Here is a 23,400-nt window from a genome sequence, read left to right as displayed (position 1 = left end):
AATAATGACATGCTATGGCCAATGATACACATGTGTAGGTGACGACTCCCCCACTTTAATGATGCATCATAACCTGAGTAACTTTTCTTAATGCATAACACTATATCAATTTTGGGGGAAAATCAAAGTCCAAGTGTCACTAACACTCAACTTAGTCGGCTCCAGGTGCATCACCAGATGTGATGGGGGCAATCACCCTTCATGAAGGGCAAGCCTCCTGCTAGACTCAAAACCATGTATCAAACATGTATTTTTTTTACTAAAACAGCTCAAGATGGTGAAACAGGACATACTCTCTTATCACTAGATTCCTTGGCATTAGATCTCAAACAACTTGTCTTAGAGGATAATCAGAAATTCATGAAAGAAATGGAAGAATGGGATGAAGATCAACTCCGGAAAGCTGCTGGTATTGGATATGAAGAAGTGACAGTGGCAAGTGAACAGAGAGCTACCACCACATCAAGTAAGTACAACAGTACAGTTAGTTTATTTTTCAGCAAAAGTCAAGCCAAGTTTTAACTGGGACTTAATTGAAAATCAGTAGGAGTGCATTGTAGACTTGTTTCATGTGAACTCAAAATTTGTGAATAAAAAATGAATTAGTTCCTGTTCAGACGTATTGCTAAACGAGGAATTTGGTTCTTGCGTCTCCATATGTGTCCTGTGTCAACTTTTGCTAGGAATGACTACTTTGAAACCTTTTTTGATCATATCTATTGATATTAATATTTTTCTTCTCGAAAACTACCAGCTTAATTGATATATTATGCAGAAACTTATGATGGACCTCCATGAGTATTTAGCTCCTCTGTCATCAGAGATAACAGCTCTTCATATAAGTGATTGTCGTCAGTCATCAGTCAACAATTGCATTTTCAAACTACCAGCTTTATTGCTTTGATATTTTATATTTAAGTACCTTGTGTGGACTATCAGATTTGTTCATTTCTTGCCAATATTATGAATTCTTCATTTTCATTAAGTACCTTGTGTGGACTATCAGATTTGTTCATTTCTTGCCAATATTATGAATTCTTCATTTTCGGCTAATATTTATGTAATTTTTGGTAACAAATTATATTTTAGAATTTTTCTTGAACACTACCAATCTGATGGCTTTGGCTTTTTTGGCCGTCAGATCACTTGTGTAAGCATTTGATACCAATTGTAATTTGCATAGCAATAACCATATAAACTAGTTTCTTTGGTGACACTATTTTTATCCAATAATGCATTGCATATGTGTAGTAACATGCTCAGCATTGCGAAATTTCAATTCAGCTCACTCAGTCTGCTGCTTCCTCTTTTACTCCACTTTCTATTTTCAACAACTTGTTGCACTAAGAATCTCTACTATGGTAATAATACTGGTAATATTCTTATTCAAGTACAATCATGTTTGATCACCAAGCTTTATTAGATTGAGGTAGTGAATTGTCTTCAATTCTAATATGGTGTTCTACTCAGAATATTTGCAAATATATCAGGTACTATATTTGAGGAGGGTTATGTCACAGTGTTTGGAAAGATCTTGATAATGATTGGAGAAGCTTATCAAGTAATTATTTTTCCTAGTAGTCTTGAAACAACCTCGACAGTCACAGTGTAGGGAAAGAGAATTAAAAAAAGACAAGGAAACTCTTCCTGTCAAACACAGAGATACAGAGTATGAACCATTAAGAAGAAATAAAGAACAATATGATGGCCAAGAGCAATTCACGGTGAAGTCATCACGAGATGTGAAAAAACTTGATTTGTCACTACCAGAAATGCAACCAATTATAACTGAACGCCGGAGAGTTAGAGAAGACCAATTCGACAAAGTCTCTCACCCTGCCAATTATAGAGGTATTATGGCACCACAGAAATAACTTAACATGCATGTAAGCATGTCTGTAGGTTGATTAATAAATAGTAGATTATTTTAATATAAATGTGTGTGTATGCATTGTCAGCATTGTCCAGTTAATGTAGATTCTAATAGTTACAAACCATGTTGATTAAATTGATTTCAATAAACCATTTTCTGCTCACTGCCTGATCCCAAGTTAAGTGTGAAATCAAATGAAGTCATATCGTCATAGTAACAAAACATGTGGGTATTTCAATGCTTAGTGTTATGTGTTAAACACATTTGACGTGTTGTGGGAAAGTAAGAGTATCTTAATACGATATTCCTTTCTGAAAGCATTCAGCATTTCAATATTTTGAATTATGAAAAAAAATGAATGTTTACACCATTCACACATTACACAACATCTTGCATTGAATTGAAAATCATCATCCATTATGGTTTGTCTGTGAGATTCAGCTTTAATGCCATTGAAGCCATGTCATTTATAGTTGATCTGTTTCACTAGGTGCTAAATGTAGATTTGCATTATAACAGTACTGTAACACTAAGTAACAATGTTGAGATGGCTAACCATCTTTTAGGACAGGAATTTTCAGGGAAACCAGTTTGGTTTTATTTTTGTTATCATTTGTAGTGCTTTTAAAATTTATACATTTTTTGCTAGTTATGTGTCTATAATGGAAATACGCCATCACTTATTCTGCATTGTGTATTTTCATTTATTGTAACAAAATGTAACATTTAAAGGAACAACATCTACCCTGGGTGAGTGTGTCACAGAATCGATAGGGAGACCAAATCCACTGACTGAGATGCATTCACAAATAGATTCAACTATTTTGGATAATGTAACATGTGTGATGAGCTATAGTGGGCTGGAAAAGGAATCCAACATACCCAGCCATGTATCCAATTGAATTGGTAAACTAAAAAGATTATTTTATCTTGTAGCTCAGACGGGTACAATTGCAACAGTAAGCCAGTCACAGATTGTTCCATCGTCCCCAGCTGGCACTGTAGAAGCACCGCCAATGAGTCCACCAGCATCAAGTGTGGGATTAGAAACAGAACATAATAAACTTACATTTGAAAGAAGTACATTGGCTTTAGAGAGAGTCAAAAGTATTTATCACAAATCAGGAGCAGAAGAGGCTCTGAAGCAGGTAAATAAGCAACCATTAGTTTTACCATCGAAATACTGAAAAAAGGTTAATTATTCACTGGCTTTTAATTTTGTTTATTTTGCTGACTGTAAAATGTGCTAAATTAAAACCCAGTGAATATGTAAAATTTAGCATAGAACACATTATCAAAATGATAAAACCGTGAATTTAAAACCCATAGAATATGCCTGAAATGGTAAATCGGTGAAATTTAAACCCAGTGAAAATTAGTAATTTTATAGTATTAGCAGACTTGTACTAAACAGTTTGAGTGGTATATTGACAAAATGAAAATGAGAAATTATTACAATTAAGATAATCAACTCACAAGCCCTTTTCTGAGTTCATCTGAAAGTCCTCTCCCACAGGAAATGAGTTTAGATGGTATCCACTGAGTACCGTTAGTTTAGATGGTATCCGCTGAGTACCGTTAGTTTAGACGGTATCCGCTGAGTACCGTTAGTTTAGACGGTATCCGCTGAGTACCGTTAGTTCAGACGGTATCTGCTGAGGACCGTTAGTTTAGACGGTATCCGCTGAGGACCGTTAGTTTAGACGGTATCCACTGAGGACCGTTAGTTTAGACGGTATCCACTGAGGACCGTTAGTTTAGACGATATCCGTTGAGTACCATTAGTTTAGACTGTATCCGTTGAGTACCGTTAGTTTAGACGGTATCCGCTGAGTACCGTTAGTTCAGACGGTATCTGCTTAGTACCGTTAGTTCAGACGGTATCTGCTGAGTACCGTTAGTTTAGACGGTATCCGCTGAGTACCGTTAGTTCAGACGGTATCTGCTGAGTACCGTTAGTTTAGACGGTATCCACTGAGGACCGTTAATTTAGACGGTATCCGTTGAGTACCATTAGTTTAGACGGTATCCGTTGAGTACCGTTAGTTGAGATGGTATTCACTGAATACCATTAGTGTAGCCGATACCCGCTGCGTACCTTTTGTTTAGCCGATACCCGCTGAGTACCATTAGTTTAGCCGGTTTCCACTGAGTACCATTAGTTTAGACGGTATCCACTGAGTACCATTAGTTTAGACGGTATCCGCTGAGTACCATTAGTTAAGCCGGTATCCGCTGAGTACCGTTAGTTTAGACGGTTTCCACTGAGTACCATTAGTGTAGCCGATACCCGCTGAGTACCTTTTGTTTAGCCGATACCCGCTGAGTACCATTAGTTTAGCCGGTTTTCACTGAGTACCATTAGTTTAGACAGTATCCACTGAGTACCATTAGTTTAGACGGTATCCGCTGAGTACCATTAGTTTAGCCGGTATCCGCTGAGTACCGTTAGTTTAGACGGTTTCCACTGAGTACCATTAGTTTAGCCGATACCCGCTGAGTACCTTTTGTTTAGCCGATACCCACTGAGTACCATTAGTTTAGCCGATACCCGCTGAGTACCTTTTGTTTAGCCGTTACCCACTGAGTACCATTAGTTTAGCCGATACTCGCTGAGTACCGTTAGTTTAGCCGGTATCCGCTGAGTACCTTTTGTTTAGCCGATACCCACTGAGTACCGTTAGTTTAGCCGATACCCGCTGAGTACCGTTATCAGATTAACTTTGTTTTTATCTTTTCAGGCTTATGAGGATGAGTTCCAAATGTTACAAAAACTTGCTGACTCTTTTGACAGTTTGTCACCAAAGCAAGATTTAAGATTGAAAAGTGGTGTTATTTACTTCCTTAAGAATACCACGCCTGCTTTTGTTATAGAAAGGACTATTTATGAACAATTCTCATATAAAGGATTATGTTTTGATAATAGGTAAGACTACAGTAAGAACTGGGGCAATGTGGAAAGTAAGAAAATATGTGCATTTTCCAGCAAAGTTATTAACTTGTGAACATGTATGCTGTAAAACATTGATAAACTGTACTCTGTACCAAAATAATTGTCAAAATATGCATTGGCCGATCTCCAAACTATGGCCACAGACTTGATGGGTCGGCTCACAAACTATGGCCACAGACTTGATGGGTCGGCTCACAAACTATAGCCACAGACTTAATGGGTCGGCTCACAAACTATAGCCACAGACTTGATGGGTCAGCTCACAAACTATAGCCACAGACTTAATGGGTCGGCTCACAAACTATGGCCACAGACTTGATGGGTCGGCTCACAAACTATGGCCACAGACTTAATGGGTCGGCTCACAAACTATGGCCACAGACTTAATGGGTCGGCTCACAAACTATGGCCACAGACTTAATGGGTCGGCTCACAAACTATGGCCACAGACTTAATGGGTCGGCTCACAAACTATGGCCACAGACTTGATGGGTCGGCTCACAAACTATAGCCACAGACTTGATGGGTCGGCTCACAAACTATAGCCACAGACTTGATGGGTTGGCTCACAAACTATAGCCACAGACTTGATGGGTTGGCTCACAAACTATGGCCACAGACTTGATGGGTTGGCTCACAAACTATGGCCACAGACTTGATGGGTTGGCTCACAAATTATAGCCACAGACTTGATGGGTCGGCTCACAAACTATAGCCACAGACTTGATGGATCGGCTCACAAACTATAGCCACAGACTTGATGGATCGGCTCACAAACTATAGCCACAGACTTGATGGGTCGGCTCACAAACTATAGCCACAGACTTGATGGGTCGGCTCACAAACTATAGCCACAGACTTGATGGGTTGGCTCACAAACTATAGCCACAGACTTGATGGGTTGGCTCACAAACTATAGCCACACACTTGATGGGTTGGCTCACAAACTATAGCCACAGACTTGATGGGTTGGCTCACAAACTATAGCCACAGACTTGATGGGTTGGCTCACAAACTATAGCCACAGACTTGATGGGTTGGCTCACAAACTATGGCCACAGACTTGATGGGTTGGCTCACAAACTATGGCCACAGACTTGATGGGTTGGCTCACAAACTATAGCCACAGACTTGATGGGTTGGCTCACAAACTATAGCCACAGACTTGATGGGTTGGCTCACAAACTATGGCCACAGACTTGATGGGTTGGCTCACAAACTATAGCCACAGACTTGATGGGTCAGCTCACAAACTATAGCCACAGACTTAATGGGTCGGCTCACAAACTATAGCCACAGACTTGATGGGTCGACTCACAAACTATGGCCACAGACTTGATGGGTCGGCTCACAAACTATAGCCACAGACTTGATGGGTCGGCTCACAAACTATGGCCACAGACTTAATGGGTCGGCTCACAAACTATGGCCACAGACTTGATGGGTCGGCTCACAAACTATGGCCACAGACTTGATGGGTCGGCTCACAAACTATAGCCACAGACTTGATGGGTCGGCTCACAAACTGCAGGCACAGACTTCATGGGTCGGCTCACAAACTATGGCCACAGACTTGATGGGTCGGCTCACAAACTATAGCCACAGACTTGATGGGTTGGCTCACAAACTCTAGCCACAGACTTGATGGGTTGGCTCACAAACTATAGCCACAGACTTGATGGGTCGGCTCACAAACTATGGCCACAGACTTGATGGGTTGGCTCACAAACTGTAGCCACAGACTTGATGGGTTGGCTCGCAAACTATAGCCACAGACTTGATGGGTTGGCTCACAAACTATAGCCACAGACTTGATGGGTCGGCTCACAAACTATGGCCACAGACTTAATGGGTCGGCTCACAAACTATGGCCACAGACTTGATGGGTAGGGTAACAAACTATGGCCACAGACTTGATGGGTTGGCTCACAAACTATAGCCACAGACTTGATGGGTCGGCTCACAAACTATAGCCACAGACTTGATGGGTTGGCTCACAAACTATAGCCACAGACTTGATGGGTTGGCTCACAAACTATAGCCACAGACTTGATGGGTTGGCTCACAAACTATAGCCACAGACTTGATGGGTTGGCTCACAAACTATGGCCACAGACTTGATGGGTTGGCTCACAAACTATAGCCACAGACTTGATGGATCGGCTCACAAACTATAGCCACAGACTTGATGGGTCGGCTCACAAACTATAGCCACAGACTTGATGGGTCGGCTCACAAACTATAGCCACAGACTTGATGGGTCGGCTCACAAACTATGGCCACAGACTTGATGGGTCGGCTCACAAACTATGGCCACAGACTTGATGGGTCGGCTCACAAACTATAGCCACTGACTTGATGGGTTGGCTCACAAACTATGGCCACAGACTTGATGGGTTGGCTCACAAACTATAGCCACAGACTTGATGGATCGGCTCACAAACTATAGCCACAGACTTGATGGGTCGGCTCACAAACTATAGCCACAGACTTGATGGGTCGGCTCACAAACTATAGCCACAGACTTGATGGGTCGGCTCACAAACTATAGCCACAGACTTGATGGGTCGGCTCACAAACTATGGCCACAGACTTGATGGGTCGGCTCACAAACTATGGCCACAGACTTGATGGGTCGGCTCACAAACTATAGCCACAGACTTGATGGGTTGGCTCACAAACTATGGCCACAGACTTGATGGGTTGGCTCACAAACTATAGCCACAGACTTGATGGGTTGGCTCACAAACTATAGCCACAGACTTGATGGGTCGGCTCACAAACTATGGCCACAGACTTGATGGGTTGGCTCACAAACTGTAGCCACAGACTTGATGGGTTGGCTCGCAAACTATAGCCACAGACTTGATGGGTTGGCTCACAAACTATAGCCACAGACTTGATGGGTTGGCTCACAAACTATGGCCACAGACTTGATGGGTTGGCTCACAAACTATGGCCACAGACTTGATGGGTTGGCTCACAAACTATAGCCACAGACTTGATGGGTTGGCTCACAAACTATAGCCACAGACTTGATGGGTTGGCTCACAAACTATGGCCACAGACTTGATGGGTTGGCTCACAAACTATAGCCACAGACTTGATGGGTCAGCTCACAAACTATAGCCACAGACTTAATGGGTCGGCTCACAAACTATAGCCACAGACTTGATGGGTCGACTCACAAACTATGGCCACAGACTTGATGGGTCGGCTCACAAACTATAGCCACAGACTTGATGGGTCGGCTCACAAACTATGGCCACAGACTTAATGGGTCGGCTCACAAACTATGGCCACAGACTTGATGGGTCGGCTCACAAACTATGGCCACAGACTTGATGGGTCGGCTCACAAACTATAGCCACAGACTTGATGGGTCGGCTCACAAACTGCAGGCACAGACTTCATGGGTCGGCTCACAAACTATGGCCACAGACTTGATGGGTCGGCTCACAAACTATAGCCACAGACTTGATGGGTTGGCTCACAAACTCTAGCCACAGACTTGATGGGTTGGCTCACAAACTATAGCCACAGACTTGATGGGTCGGCTCACAAACTATGGCCACAGACTTGATGGGTTGGCTCACAAACTGTAGCCACAGACTTGATGGGTTGGCTCGCAAACTATAGCCACAGACTTGATGGGTTGGCTCACAAACTATAGCCACAGACTTGATGGGTCGGCTCACAAACTATGGCCACAGACTTAATGGGTCGGCTCACAAACTATGGCCACAGACTTGATGGGTAGGGTAACAAACTATGGCCACAGACTTGATGGGTTGGCTCACAAACTATAGCCACAGACTTGATGGGTCGGCTCACAAACTATAGCCACAGACTTGATGGGTTGGCTCACAAACTATGGCCACAGACTTGATGGGTTGGCTCACAAACTATAGCCACAGACTTGATGGGTTGGCTCACAAACTATAGCCACAGACTTGATGGGTTGGCTCACAAACTATGGCCACAGACTTGATGGGTTGGCTCACAAACTATAGCCACAGACTTGATGGATCGGCTCACAAACTATAGCCACAGACTTGATGGGTCGGCTCACAAACTATAGCCACAGACTTGATGGGTCGGCTCACAAACTATAGCCACAGACTTGATGGGTCGGCTCACAAACTATGGCCACAGACTTGATGGGTCGGCTCACAAACTATGGCCACAGACTTGATGGGTCGGCTCACAAACTATAGCCACAGACTTGATGGGTTGGCTCACAAACTATGGCCACAGACTTGATGGGTTGGCTCACAAACTATAGCCACAGACTTGATGGATCGGCTCACAAACTATAGCCACAGACTTGATGGGTCGGCTCACAAACTATAGCCACAGACTTGATGGGTCGGCTCACAAACTATAGCCACAGACTTGATGGGTCGGCTCACAAACTATAGCCACAGACTTGATGGGTCGGCTCACAAACTATGGCCACAGACTTGATGGGTCGGCTCACAAACTATGGCCACAGACTTGATGGGTCGGCTCACAAACTATAGCCACAGACTTGATGGGTCGGCTCACAAACTGCAGGCACAGACTTGATGGGTCGGCTCACAAACTATGGCCACAGACTTGATGGGTCGGCTCACAAACTATAGCCACAGACTTGATGGGTTGGCTCACAAACTATGGCCACAGACTTGATGGGTTGGCTCACAAACTATAGCCACAGACTTGATGGTTGGCTCACAAACTATAGCCACAGACTTGATGGGTCGGCTCACAAACTATGGCCACAGACTTGATGGGTTGGCTCACAAACTGTAGCCACAGACTTGATGGGTTGGATCGCAAACTATAGCCACAGACTTGATGGGTTGGCTCACAAACTATAGCCACAGACTTGATGGGTCGGCTCACAAACTATGGCCACAGACTTAATGGGTCGGCTCACAAACTATGGCCACAGACTTGATGGGTAGGGTAACAAACTATGGCCACAGACTTGATGGGTTGGCTCACAAACTATAGCCACAGACTTGATGGGTCAGCTCACAAACTATAGCCACAGACTTGATGGGTTGGCTCACAAACTATGGCCACAGACTTGATGGGTTGGCTCACAAACTATAGCCACAGACTTGATGGGTTGGCTCACAAACTATAGCCACAGACTTGATGGGTTGGCTCACAAACTATGGCCACAGACTTGATGGGTTGGCTCACAAACTATAGCCACAGACTTGATGGATCCGCTCACAAACTATAGCCACAGACTTGATGGGTCGGCTCACAAACTATAGCCACAGACTTGATGGGTTGGCTCACAAACTATAGCCACAGACTTGATGGGTTGGCTCACAAACTATAGCCACAGACTTGATGGGTTGGCTCACAAACTATAGCCACAGACTTGATGGGTTGGCTCACAAACTATAGCCACAGACTTGATGGGTTGGCTCACAAACTATGGCCACAGACTTGATGGGTTGGCTCACAAACTATAGCCACAGACTTGATGGGTCGGCTCACAAACTATGGCCACAGACTTAATGGGTCGGCTCACAAACTATGGCCACAGACTTGATGGGTAGGGTAACAAACTATGGCCACAGACTTGATGGGTCGGCTCACAAACTATAGCCACAGACTTGATGGGTTGGCTCACAAACTATAGCCACAGACTTGATGGGTCGGCTCACAAACTATGGCCACAGACTTGATGGGTTGGCTCACAAACTATAGCCACAGACTTGATGGGTTGGCTCACAAACTATAGCCACAGACTTGATGGGTCGGCTCACAAACTATGGCCACAGACTTGATGGGTTGGCTCACAAACTATAGCCACAGACTTGATGGGTTGGCTCACAAACTATAGCCACAGACTTGATGGGTTGGCTCACAAACTATGGCCACAGACTTGATGGGTTGGCTCACAAACTATAGCCACAGACTTGATGGGTCAGCTCACAAACTATAGCCACAGACTTAATGGGTCGGCTCACAAACTATAGCCACAGACTTGATGGGTCGACTCACAAACTATGGCCACAGACTTGATGGGTCGGCTCACAAACTATAGCCACAGACTTGATGGGTCGGCTCACAAACTATGGCCACAGACTTAATGGGTCGGCTCACAAACTATGGCCACAGACTTGATGGGTCGGCTCACAAACTATGGCCACAGACTTGATGGGTCGGCTCACAAACTATAGCCACAGACTTGATGGGTCGGCTCACAAACTGCAGGCACAGACTTCATGGGTCGGCTCACAAACTATGGCCACAGACTTGATGGGTCGGCTCACAAACTATAGCCACAGACTTGATGGGTTGGCTCACAAACTCTAGCCACAGACTTGATGGGTTGGCTCACAAACTATAGCCACAGACTTGATGGGTCGGCTCACAAACTATGGCCACAGACTTGATGGGTTGGCTCACAAACTGTAGCCACAGACTTGATGGGTTGGCTCGCAAACTATAGCCACAGACTTGATGGGTTGGCTCACAAACTATAGCCACAGACTTGATGGGTCGGCTCACAAACTATGGCCACAGACTTAATGGGTCGGCTCACAAACTATGGCCACAGACTTGATGGGTAGGGTAACAAACTATGGCCACAGACTTGATGGGTTGGCTCACAAACTATAGCCACAGACTTGATGGGTCGGCTCACAAACTATAGCCACAGACTTGATGGGTTGGCTCACAAACTATGGCCACAGACTTGATGGGTTGGCTCACAAACTATAGCCACAGACTTGATGGGTTGGCTCACAAACTATAGCCACAGACTTGATGGGTTGGCTCACAAACTATGGCCACAGACTTGATGGGTTGGCTCACAAACTATAGCCACAGACTTGATGGATCGGCTCACAAACTATAGCCACAGACTTGATGGGTCGGCTCACAAACTATAGCCACAGACTTGATGGGTCGGCTCACAAACTATAGCCACAGACTTGATGGGTCGGCTCACAAACTATGGCCACAGACTTGATGGGTCGGCTCACAAACTATGGCCACAGACTTGATGGGTCGGCTCACAAACTATAGCCACAGACTTGATGGGTTGGCTCACAAACTATGGCCACAGACTTGATGGGTTGGCTCACAAACTATAGCCACAGACTTGATGGATCGGCTCACAAACTATAGCCACAGACTTGATGGGTCGGCTCACAAACTATAGCCACAGACTTGATGGGTCGGCTCACAAACTATAGCCACAGACTTGATGGGTCGGCTCACAAACTATAGCCACAGACTTGATGGGTCGGCTCACAAACTATGGCCACAGACTTGATGGGTCGGCTCACAAACTATGGCCACAGACTTGATGGGTCGGCTCACAAACTATAGCCACAGACTTGATGGGTCGGCTCACAAACTGCAGGCACAGACTTGATGGGTCGGCTCACAAACTATGGCCACAGACTTGATGGGTCGGCTCACAAACTATAGCCACAGACTTGATGGGTTGGCTCACAAACTATGGCCACAGACTTGATGGGTTGGCTCACAAACTATAGCCACAGACTTGATGGTTGGCTCACAAACTATAGCCACAGACTTGATGGGTCGGCTCACAAACTATGGCCACAGACTTGATGGGTTGGCTCACAAACTGTAGCCACAGACTTGATGGGTTGGATCGCAAACTATAGCCACAGACTTGATGGGTTGGCTCACAAACTATAGCCACAGACTTGATGGGTCGGCTCACAAACTATGGCCACAGACTTAATGGGTCGGCTCACAAACTATGGCCACAGACTTGATGGGTAGGGTAACAAACTATGGCCACAGACTTGATGGGTTGGCTCACAAACTATAGCCACAGACTTGATGGGTCAGCTCACAAACTATAGCCACAGACTTGATGGGTTGGCTCACAAACTATGGCCACAGACTTGATGGGTTGGCTCACAAACTATAGCCACAGACTTGATGGGTTGGCTCACAAACTATAGCCACAGACTTGATGGGTTGGCTCACAAACTATGGCCACAGACTTGATGGGTTGGCTCACAAACTATAGCCACAGACTTGATGGATCCGCTCACAAACTATAGCCACAGACTTGATGGGTCGGCTCACAAACTATAGCCACAGACTTGATGGGTTGGCTCACAAACTATAGCCACAGACTTGATGGGTTGGCTCACAAACTATAGCCACAGACTTGATGGGTTGGCTCACAAACTATAGCCACAGACTTGATGGGTTGGCTCACAAACTATAGCCACAGACTTGATGGGTTGGCTCACAAACTATGGCCACAGACTTGATGGGTTGGCTCACAAACTATAGCCACAGACTTGATGGGTCGGCTCACAAACTATGGCCACAGACTTAATGGGTCGGCTCACAAACTATGGCCACAGACTTGATGGGTAGGGTAACAAACTATGGCCACAGACTTGATGGGTCGGCTCACAAACTATAGCCACAGACTTGATGGGTTGGCTCACAAACTATAGCCACAGACTTGATGGGTCGGCTCACAAACTATGGCCACAGACTTGATGGGTCGGCTCACAAACTATGGCCACAGACTTGATGGGTCGGCTCACAAACTATAGCCACAGACTTGATGGGTCGGCTCACAAACTGCAGGCACAGACTTGATGGGTCGGCTCACAAACTATGGCCACAGACTTGATGGGTCGGCTCACAAACTATAGCCACAGACTTGATGGGTTGGCTCACAAACTATGGCCACAGACTTGATGGGTTGGCTCACAAACTATAGCCACAGACTTGATGGGTTGGCTCACAAACTATAGCCACAGACTTGATGGGTCGGCTCACAAACTATGGCCACAGACTTAATGGGTCGGCTCACAAACTATGGCCACAGACTTGATGGGTAGGGTAACAAACTATGGCCACAGACTTGATGGGTCGGCTCACAAACTATAGCCACAGACTTGATGGGTTGGCTCACAAACTATAGCCACAGACTTGATGGGTCGGCTCACAAACTATGGCCACAGACTTGATGGGTCGGCTCACAAACTATGGCCACAGACTTGATGGGTCGGCTCACAAACTATAGCCACAGACTTGATGGGTCGGCTCACAAACTGCAGGCACAGACTTGATGGGTCGGCTCACAAACTATGGCCACAGACTTGATGGGTCGGCTCACAAACTATAGCCACAGACTTGATGGGTTGGCTCACAAACTATGGCCACAGACTTGATGGGTTGGCTCACAAACTATAGCCACAGACTTGATGGGTTGGCTCACAAACTATAGCCACAGACTTGATGGGTCGGCTCACAAACTATGGCCACAGACTTGATGGGTTGGCTCACAAACTGTAGCCACAGACTTGATGGGTTGGCTCGCAAACTATAGCCACAGACTTGATGGGTTGGCTCACAAACTATAGCCACAGACTTGATGGGTCGGCTCACAAACTATGGCCACAGACTTAATGGGTCGGCTCACAAACTATGGCCACAGACTTGATGGGTAGGGTAACAAACTATGGCCACAGACTTGATGGGTTGGCTCACAAACTATAGCCACAGACTTGATGGGTCAGCTCACAAACTATAGCCACAGACTTGATGGGTTGGCTCACAAACTATGGCCACAGACTTGATGGGTTGGCTCACAAACTATAGCCACAGACTTGATGGGTTGGCTCACAAACTATAGCCACAGACTTGATGGGTTGGCTCACAAACTATGGCCACAGACTTGATGGGTTGGCTCACAAACTATAGCCACAGACTTGATGGATCCGCTCACAAACTATAGCCACAGACTTGATGGGTCGGCTCACAAACTATAGCCACAGACTTGATGGGTTGGCTCACAAACTATAGCCACAGACTTGATGGGTTGGCTCACAAACTATAGCCACAGACTTGATGGGTTGGCTCACAAACTATAGCCACAGACTTGATGGGTTGGCTCACAAACTATAGCCACAGACTTGATGGGTTGGCTCACAAACTATGGCCACAGACTTGATGGGTTGGCTCACAAACTATGGCCACAGACTTGATGGGTTGGCTCACAAACTATAGCCACAGACTTGATGGGTCGGCTCACAAACTATGGCCACAGACTTAATGGGTCGGCTCACAAACTATGGCCACAGACTTGATGGGTAGGGTAACAAACTATGGCCACAGACTTGATGGGTCGGCTCACAAACTATAGCCACAGACTTGATGGGTTGGCTCACAAACTATAGCCACAGACTTGATGGGTCGGCTCACAAACTATGGCCACAGACTTGATGGGTCGGCTCACAAACTATGGCCACAGACTTGATGGGTCGGCTCACAAACTATAGCCACAGACTTGAAGGGTCGGCTCACAAACTGCAGGCACAGACTTGATGGGTCGGCTCACAAACTATGGCCACAGACTTGATGGGTCGGCTCACAAACTATAGCCACAGACTTGATGGGTTGGCTCACAAACTATGGCCACAGACTTGATGGGTTGGCTCACAAACTATAGCCACAGACTTGATGGGTTGGCTCACAAACTATAGCCACAGACTTGATGGGTCGGCTCACAAACTATGGCCACAGACTTAATGGGTCGGCTCACAAACTATGGCCACAGACTTGATGGGTAGGGTAACAAACTATGGCCACAGACTTGATGGGTCGGCTCACAAACTATAGCCACAGACTTGATGGGTTGGCTCACAAACTATAGCCACAGACTTGATGGGTCGGCTCACAAACTATGGCCACAGACTTGATGGGTCGGCTCACAAACTATGGCCACAGACTTGATGGGTCGGCTCACAAACTATAGCCACAGACTTGATGGGTCGGCTCACAAACTGCAGGCACAGACTTGATGGGTCGGCTCACAAACTATGGCCACAGACTTGATGGGTCGGCTCACAAACTATAGCCACAGACTTGATGGGTTGGCTCACAAACTATGGCCACAGACTTGATGGGTTGGCTCACAAACTATAGCCACAGACTTGATGGGTTGGCTCACAAACTATAGCCACAGACTTGATGGGTCGGCTCACAAACTATGGCCACAGACTTGATGGGTTGGCTCACAAACTGTAGCCACAGACTTGATGGGTTGGCTCGCAAACTATAGCCACAGACTTGATGGGTTGGCTCACAAACTATAGCCACAGACTTGATGGGTCGGCTCACAAACTATGGCCACAGACTTAATGGGTCGGCTCACAAACTATGGCCACAGACTTGATGGGCAGGGTAACAAACTATGGCCACAGACTTGATGGGTCGGCTCACAAACTATAGCCACAGACTTGATGGGTTGGCTCACAAACTATGGCCACAGACTTGATGGGTTGGCTCACAAACTATAGCCACAGACTTGATGGGTTGGCTCACAAACTATAGCCACAGACTTGATGGGTTGGCTCACAAACTATGGCCACAGACTTGATGGGTTGGCTCACAAACTATAGCCACAGACTTGATGGGTTGGCTCACAAACTATAGCCACAGACTTGATGGGTTGGCTCACAAACTATGGCCACAGACTTGATGGGTTGGCTCACAAACTATAGCCACAGACTTGATGGGTTGGCTCACAAACTATAGCCACAGACTTGATGGGTCGGCTCACAAACTATGGCCACAGACTTGATGGGTTGGCTCACAAACTGTAGCCACAGACTTGATGGGTTGGCTCGCAAACTATAGCCACAGACTTGATGGGTTGGCTCACAAACTATAGCCACAGACTTGATGGGTCGGCTCACAAACTATGGCCACAGACTTAATGGGTCGGCTCACAAACTATGGCCACAGACTTGATGGGCAGGGTAACAAACTATGGCCACAGACTTGATGGGTCGGCTCACAAACTATAGCCACAGACTTGATGGGTCGGCTCACAAACTATGGCCACAGACTTGATGGGTCGGCTCACAAACTATGGCCACAGACTTAATGGGTCGGCTCACAAACTATGGCCACAGACTTGATGGGTCGGCTCACAAACTATGGCCACAGACTTGATGGGTCGGCTCACAAACTATAGCCACAGACTTGATGGGTCGGCTCACAAACTGCAGGCACAGACTTCATGGGTCGGCTCACAAACTATGGCCACAGACTTGATGGGTCGGCTCACAAACTATAGCCACAGACTTGATGGGTTGGCTCACAAACTCTAGCCACAGACTTGATGGGTTGGCTCACAAACTATAGCCACAGACTTGATGGGTCGGCTCACAAACTATGGCCACAGACTTGATGGGTTGGCTCACAAACTGTAGCCACAGACTTGATGGGTTGGCTCGCAAACTATAGCCACAGACTTGATGGGTTGGCTCACAAACTATAGCCACAGACTTGATGGGTCGGCTCACAAACTATGGCCACAGACTTAATGGGTCGGCTCACAAACTATGGCCACAGACACGATGGGTAGGGTAACAAACTATGGCCACAGACTTGATGGGTTGGCTCACAAACTATAGCCACAGACTTGATGGGTCGGCTCACAAACTATAGCCACAGACTTGATGGGTTGGCTCAAAAACTATGGCCACAGACTTGATGGGTTGGCTCACAAACTATAGCCACAGACTTGATGGGTTGGCTCACAAACTATAGCCACAGACTTGATGGGTTGGCTCACAAACTATGGCCACAGACTTGATGGGTTGGCTCACAAACTATAGCCACAGACTTGATGGATCGGCTCACAAACTATAGCCACAGACTTGATGGGTCGGCTCTCAAACTATAGCCACAGACTTGATGGGTCGGCTCACAAACTATAGCCACAGACTTGATGGGTCGGCTCACAAACTATGGCCACAGACTTGATGGGTCGGCTCACAAACTATGGCCACAGACTTGATGGGTCGGCTCACAAACTATAGCCACAGACTTGATGGGTTGGCTCACAAACTATGGCCACAGACTTGATGGGTTGGCTCACAAACTATGGCCACAGACTTGATGGGTTGGCTCACAAACTATAGCCACAGACTTGATGGATCGGCTCACAAACTATAGCCACAGACTTGATGGGTCGGCTCACAAACTATAGCCACAGACTTGATGGGTCGGCTCACAAACTATAGCCACAGACTTGATGGGTCGGCTCACAAACTATAGCCACAGACTTGATGGGTCGGCTCACAAACTATGGCCACAGACTTGATGGGTCGGCTCACAAACTATGGCCACAGACTTGATGGGTCGGCTCACAAACTATAGCCACAGACTTGATGGGTCGGCTCACAAACTGCAGGCACAGACTTGATGGGTCGGCTCACAAACTATGGCCACAGACTTGATGGGTCGGCTCACAAACTATGGCCACAGACTTGATGGGTTGGCTCACAAACTATGGCCACAGACTTGATGGGTTGGCTCACAAACTATAGCCACAGACTTGATGGGTTGGCTCACAAACTATAGCCACAGACTTGATGGGTCGGCTCACAAACTATGGCCACAGACTTGATGGGTCGGCTCACAAACTATGGCCACAGACTTGATGGGTTGGCTCACAAACTGTAGCCACAGACTTGATGGGTTGGCTCGCAAACTATAGCCACAGACTTGATGGGTTGGCTCACAAACTATAGCCACAGACTTGATGGGTCGGCTCACAAACTATGGCCACAGACTTAATGGGTCGGCTCACAAACTATGGCCACAGACTTGATGGGTAGGGTAACAAACTATGGCCACAGACTTGATGGGTTGGCTCACAAACTATAGCCACAGACTTGATGGGTCGGCTCACAAACTATAGCCACAGACTTGATGGGTTGGCTCACAAACTATGGCCACAGACTTGATGGGTTGGCTCACAAACTATAGCCACAGACTTGATGGGTTGGCTCACAAACTATAGCCACAGACTTGATGGGTTGGCTCACAAACTATGGCCACAGACTTGATGGGTTGGCTCACAAACTATAGCCACAGACTTGATGGATCCGCTCACAAACTATAGCCACAGACTTGATGGGTCGGCTCACAAACTATAGCCACAGACTTGATGGGTTGGCTCACAAACTATAGCCACAGACTTGATGGGTTGGCTCACAAACTATAGCCACAGACTTGATGGGTTGGCTCACAAACTATAGCCACAGACTTGATGGGTTGGCTCACAAACTATAGCCACAGACTTGATGGGTTGGCTCACAAACTATAGCCACAGACTTGATGGGTTGGCTCACAAACTATGGCCACAGACTTGATGGGTTGGCTCACAAACTATAGCCACAGACTTGATGGGTCCACAAACTATGGCCACAGACTTAATGGGTCGGCTCACAAACTATGGCCACAGACTTGATGGGTAGGGTAACAAACTATGGCCACAGACTTGATGGGTCGGCTCACAAACTATAGCCACAGACTTGATGGGTTGGCTCACAAACTATAGCCACAGACTTGATGGGTCGGCTCACAAACTATGGCCACAGACTTGATGGGTCGGCTCACAAACTATGGCCACAGAATTGATGGGTCGGCTCACAAACTATAGCCACAGACTTGATGGGTCGGCTCACAAACTATAGCCACAGACTTGATGGGTCGGCTCACAAACTGCAGGCACAGACTTGATGGGTCGGCTCACAAACTATGGCCACAGACTTAATGGGTCGGCTCACAAACTATGGCCACAGACTTGATGGGTAGGGTAACAAACTATGGCCACAGACTTGATGGGTCGGCTCACAAACTATAGCCACAGACTTGATGGGTCGGCTCACAAACTGCAGGCACAGACTTGATGGGTCGGCTCACAAACTATGGCCACAGACTTAATGGGTCGGCTCACAAACTATGGCCACAGACTTGATGGGTAGGGTAACAAACTATGGCCACAGACTTGATGGGTCGGCTCACAAACTATAGCCACAGACTTGATGGGTCGGCTCACAAACTGCAGGCACAGACTTGATGGGTCGGCTCACAAACTATGGCCACAGACTTGATGGGTTGGCTCACAAACTATAGCCACAGACTTGATGGGTTGGCTCACAAACTATGGCCACAGACTTGATGGGTTGGCTCACAAACTATAGCCACAGACTTGATGGGTTGGCTCACAAACTATAGCCACAGACTTGATGGGTCGGCTCACAAACTATGGCCACAGACTTGATGGGTTGGCTCACAAACTGTAGCCACAGACTTGATGGGTTGGCTCGCAAACTATAGCCACAGACTTGATGGGTTGGCTCACAAACTATAGCCACAGACTTGATGGGTCGGCTCACAAACTATGGCCACAGACTTAATGGGTCGGCTCACAAACTATGGCCACAGACTTGATGGGTAGGGTAACAAACTATGGCCACAGACTTGATGGGTCGGCTCACAAACTATAGCCACAGACTTGATGGGTTGGCTCACAAACTATGGCCACAGACTTGATGGGTTGGCTCACAAACTATAGCCACAGACTTGATGGGTTGGCTCACAAACTATAGCCACAGACTTGATGGGTTGGCTCACAAACTATGGCCACAGACTTGATGGGTTGGCTCACAAACTATAGCCACAGACTTGATGGGTTGGCTCACAAACTATAGCCACAGACTTGATGGGTTGGCTCACAAACTATAGCCACAGACTTGATGGGTTGGCTCACAAACAATAGCCACAGACTTGATGGGTTGGCTCACAAACTATAGCCACAGACTTGATGGGTTGGCTCACAAACTATGGCCACAGACTTGATGGGTTGGCTCACAAACTATGGCCACAGACTTGATGGGTTGGCTCACAAACTATAGCCACAGACTTGATGGGTTGGCTCACAAACTATAGCCACAGACTTGATGGGTTGGCTCACAAACTATGGCCACAGACTTGATGGGTTGGCTCACAAACTATAGCCACAGACTTGATGGGTCAGCTCACAAACTATAGCCACAGACTTAATGGGTCGGCTCACAAACTATAGCCACAGACTTGATGGGTCGACTCACAAACTATGGCCACAGACTTGATGGGTCGGCTCACAAACTATAGCCACAGACTTGATGGGTCGGCTCACAAACTATGGCCACAGACTTAATGGGTCGGCTCACAAACTATGGCCACAGACTTGATGGGTCGGCTCACAAACTATGGCCACAGACTTGATGGGTCGGCTCACAAACTATAGCCACAGACTTGATGGGTTGGCTCACAAACTATGGCCACAGACTTGATGGGTTGGCTCACAAACTATAGCCACAGACTTGATGGGTTGGCTCACAAACTATAGCCACAGACTTGATGGGTTGGCTCACAAACTATGGCCACAGACTTGATGGATCGGCTCACAAACTATAGCCACAGACTTGATGGATCGGCTCACAAACTATAGCCACAGACTTGATGGGTCGGCTCACAAACTATAGCCACAGACTTGATGGGTCGGCTCACAAACTATAGCCACAGACTTGATGGGTCGGCTCACAAACTATGGCCACAGACTTGATGGGTCGGCTCACAAACTATAGCCACAGACTTGATGGGTTGGCTCACAAACTATGGCCACAGACTTGATGGGTTGGCTCACAAACTATAGCCACAGACTTGATGGATCGGCTCACAAACTATAGCCACAGACTTGATGGGTCGGCTCACAAACTATAGCCACAGACTTGATGGGTCGGCTCACAAACTATAGCCACAGACTTGATGGGTCGGCTCACAAACTATAGCCACAGACTTGATGGGTCGGCTCACAAACTATGGCCACAGACTTGATGGGTCGGCTCACAAACTATGGCCACAGACTTGATGGGTCGGCTCACAAACTATAGCCACATACTTGATGGGTCGGCTCACAAACTGCAGGCACAGACTTGATGGGTCGGCTCACAAACTATGGCCACAGACTTGATGGGTCGGCTCACAAACTATAGCCACAGACTTGATGGGTTGGCTCACAAACTATGGCCACAGACTTGATGGGTTGGCTCACAAACTATAGCCACAGACTTGATGGGTTGGCTCACAAACTATAGCCACAGACTTGATGGGTCGGCTCACAAACTATGGCCACAGACTTGATGGGTTGGCTCACAAACTGTAGCCACAGACTTGATGGGTTGGCTCGCAAACTATAGCCACAGACTTGATGGGTTGGCTCACAAACTATAGCCACAGACTTGATGGGTCTGCTCACAAACTATGGCCACAGACTTAATGGGTCGGCTCACAAACTATGGCCACAGACTTGATGGGTAGGGTAACAAACTATGGCCACAGACTTGATGGGTTGGCTCACAAACTATAGCCACAGACTTGATGGGTCGGCTCACAAACTATAGCCACAGACTTGATGGGTTGGCTCACAAACTATGGCCACAGACTTGATGGGTTGGCTCACAAACTATAGCCACAGACTTGATGGGTTGGCTCACAAACTATAGCCACAGACTTGATGGGTTGGCTCACAAACTATGGCCACAGACTTGATGGGTTGGCTCACAAACTATAGCCACAGACTTGATGGATCCGCTCACAAACTATAGCCACAAACTTGATGGGTCGGCTCACAAACTATAGCCACAGACTTGATGGGTTGGCTCACAAACTATGGCCACAGACTTGATGGGTAGGGTAACAAACTATGGCCACAGACTTAATGGGTCGGCTCACAAACTATGGCCACAGACTTGATGGGTAGGGTAACAAACTATGGCCACAGACTTGATGGGTTGGCTCACAAACTATAGCCACAGACTTGATGGGTCGGCTCACAAACTATGGCCACAGACTTGATGGGTCGGCTCACAAACTATGGCCACAGACTTGATGGGTCGGCTCACAAACTATAGCCACAGACTTGATGGGTCGGCTCACAAACTGCAGGCACAGACTTGATGGGTCAGCTCACAAACTATAGCCACAGACTTAATGGGTCGGCTCACAAACTATAGCCACAGACTTGATGGGTCGACTCACAAACTATGGCCACAGACTTGATGGGTCGGCTCACAAACTATAGCCACAGACTTGATGGGTCGGCTCACAAACTATGGCCACAGACTTAATGGGTCGGCTCACAAACTATGGCCACAGACTTGATGGGTAGGGTAACAAACTATGGCCACAGACTTGATGGGTTGGCTCACAAACTATAGCCACAGACTTGATGGGTCGGCTCACAAACTGCAGGCACAGACTTCATGGGTCGGCTCACAAACTATGGCCACAGACTTGATGGGTCGGCTCACAAACTATAGCCACAGACTTGATGGGTTGGCTCACAAACTCTAGCCACAGACTTGATGGGTTGGCTCACAAACTATAGCCACAGACTTGATGGGTCGGCTCACAAACTATGGCCACAGACTTGATGGGTTGGCTCACAAACTGTAGCCACAGACTTGATGGGTTGGCTCGCAAACTATAGCCACAGACTTGATGGGTTGGCTCACAAACTATAGCCACAGACTTGATGGGTCGGCTCACAAACTATGGCCACAGACTTAATGGGTCGGCTCACAAACTATGGCCACAGACTTGATGGGTAGGGTAACAAACTATGGCCACAGACTTGATGGGTTGGCTCACAAACTATAGCCACAGACTTGATGGGTCGGCTCACAAACTATAGCCACAGACTTGATGG

General features: G+C 46.9%; 1 protein-coding gene across 4 annotated transcripts in view; it reads left to right on the top strand.

The window, feature by feature from the left end:
- The window catches only part of LOC102808534 (ubiquitin carboxyl-terminal hydrolase 25-like), a 121,425-nt gene that overhangs the window by 51,157 nt on the left and 46,868 nt on the right, over positions 1 to 23,400 (top strand). For 2 of the 4 annotated variants that reach the window (XM_085499041.1, XM_085499044.1), the window contains exons 16-19: positions 269 to 466; positions 1,579 to 1,851; positions 2,810 to 3,021; positions 4,615 to 4,799. In XM_085499041.1, the coding sequence (XP_085355167.1) occupies positions 269 to 466; positions 1,579 to 1,851; positions 2,810 to 3,021; positions 4,615 to 4,799 (868 nt within the window). The remainder of the gene's footprint in view (positions 1 to 268; positions 467 to 1,578; positions 1,852 to 2,809; positions 3,022 to 4,614; positions 4,800 to 23,400) is intronic. The other 2 variants (XM_085499042.1, XM_085499043.1) reach the window with 2 other exon arrangements.

This window comes from Saccoglossus kowalevskii, chromosome 5 (genome assembly GCF_978046115.1).
Source record: "Saccoglossus kowalevskii chromosome 5, keSacKowa6.1, whole genome shotgun sequence".
Taxonomy (NCBI): Eukaryota; Metazoa; Hemichordata; class Enteropneusta; family Harrimaniidae; genus Saccoglossus; species Saccoglossus kowalevskii.
Note: the sequence above shows the minus strand (reverse complement) of the source record. Positions and strands in the feature narration are given on the sequence as shown.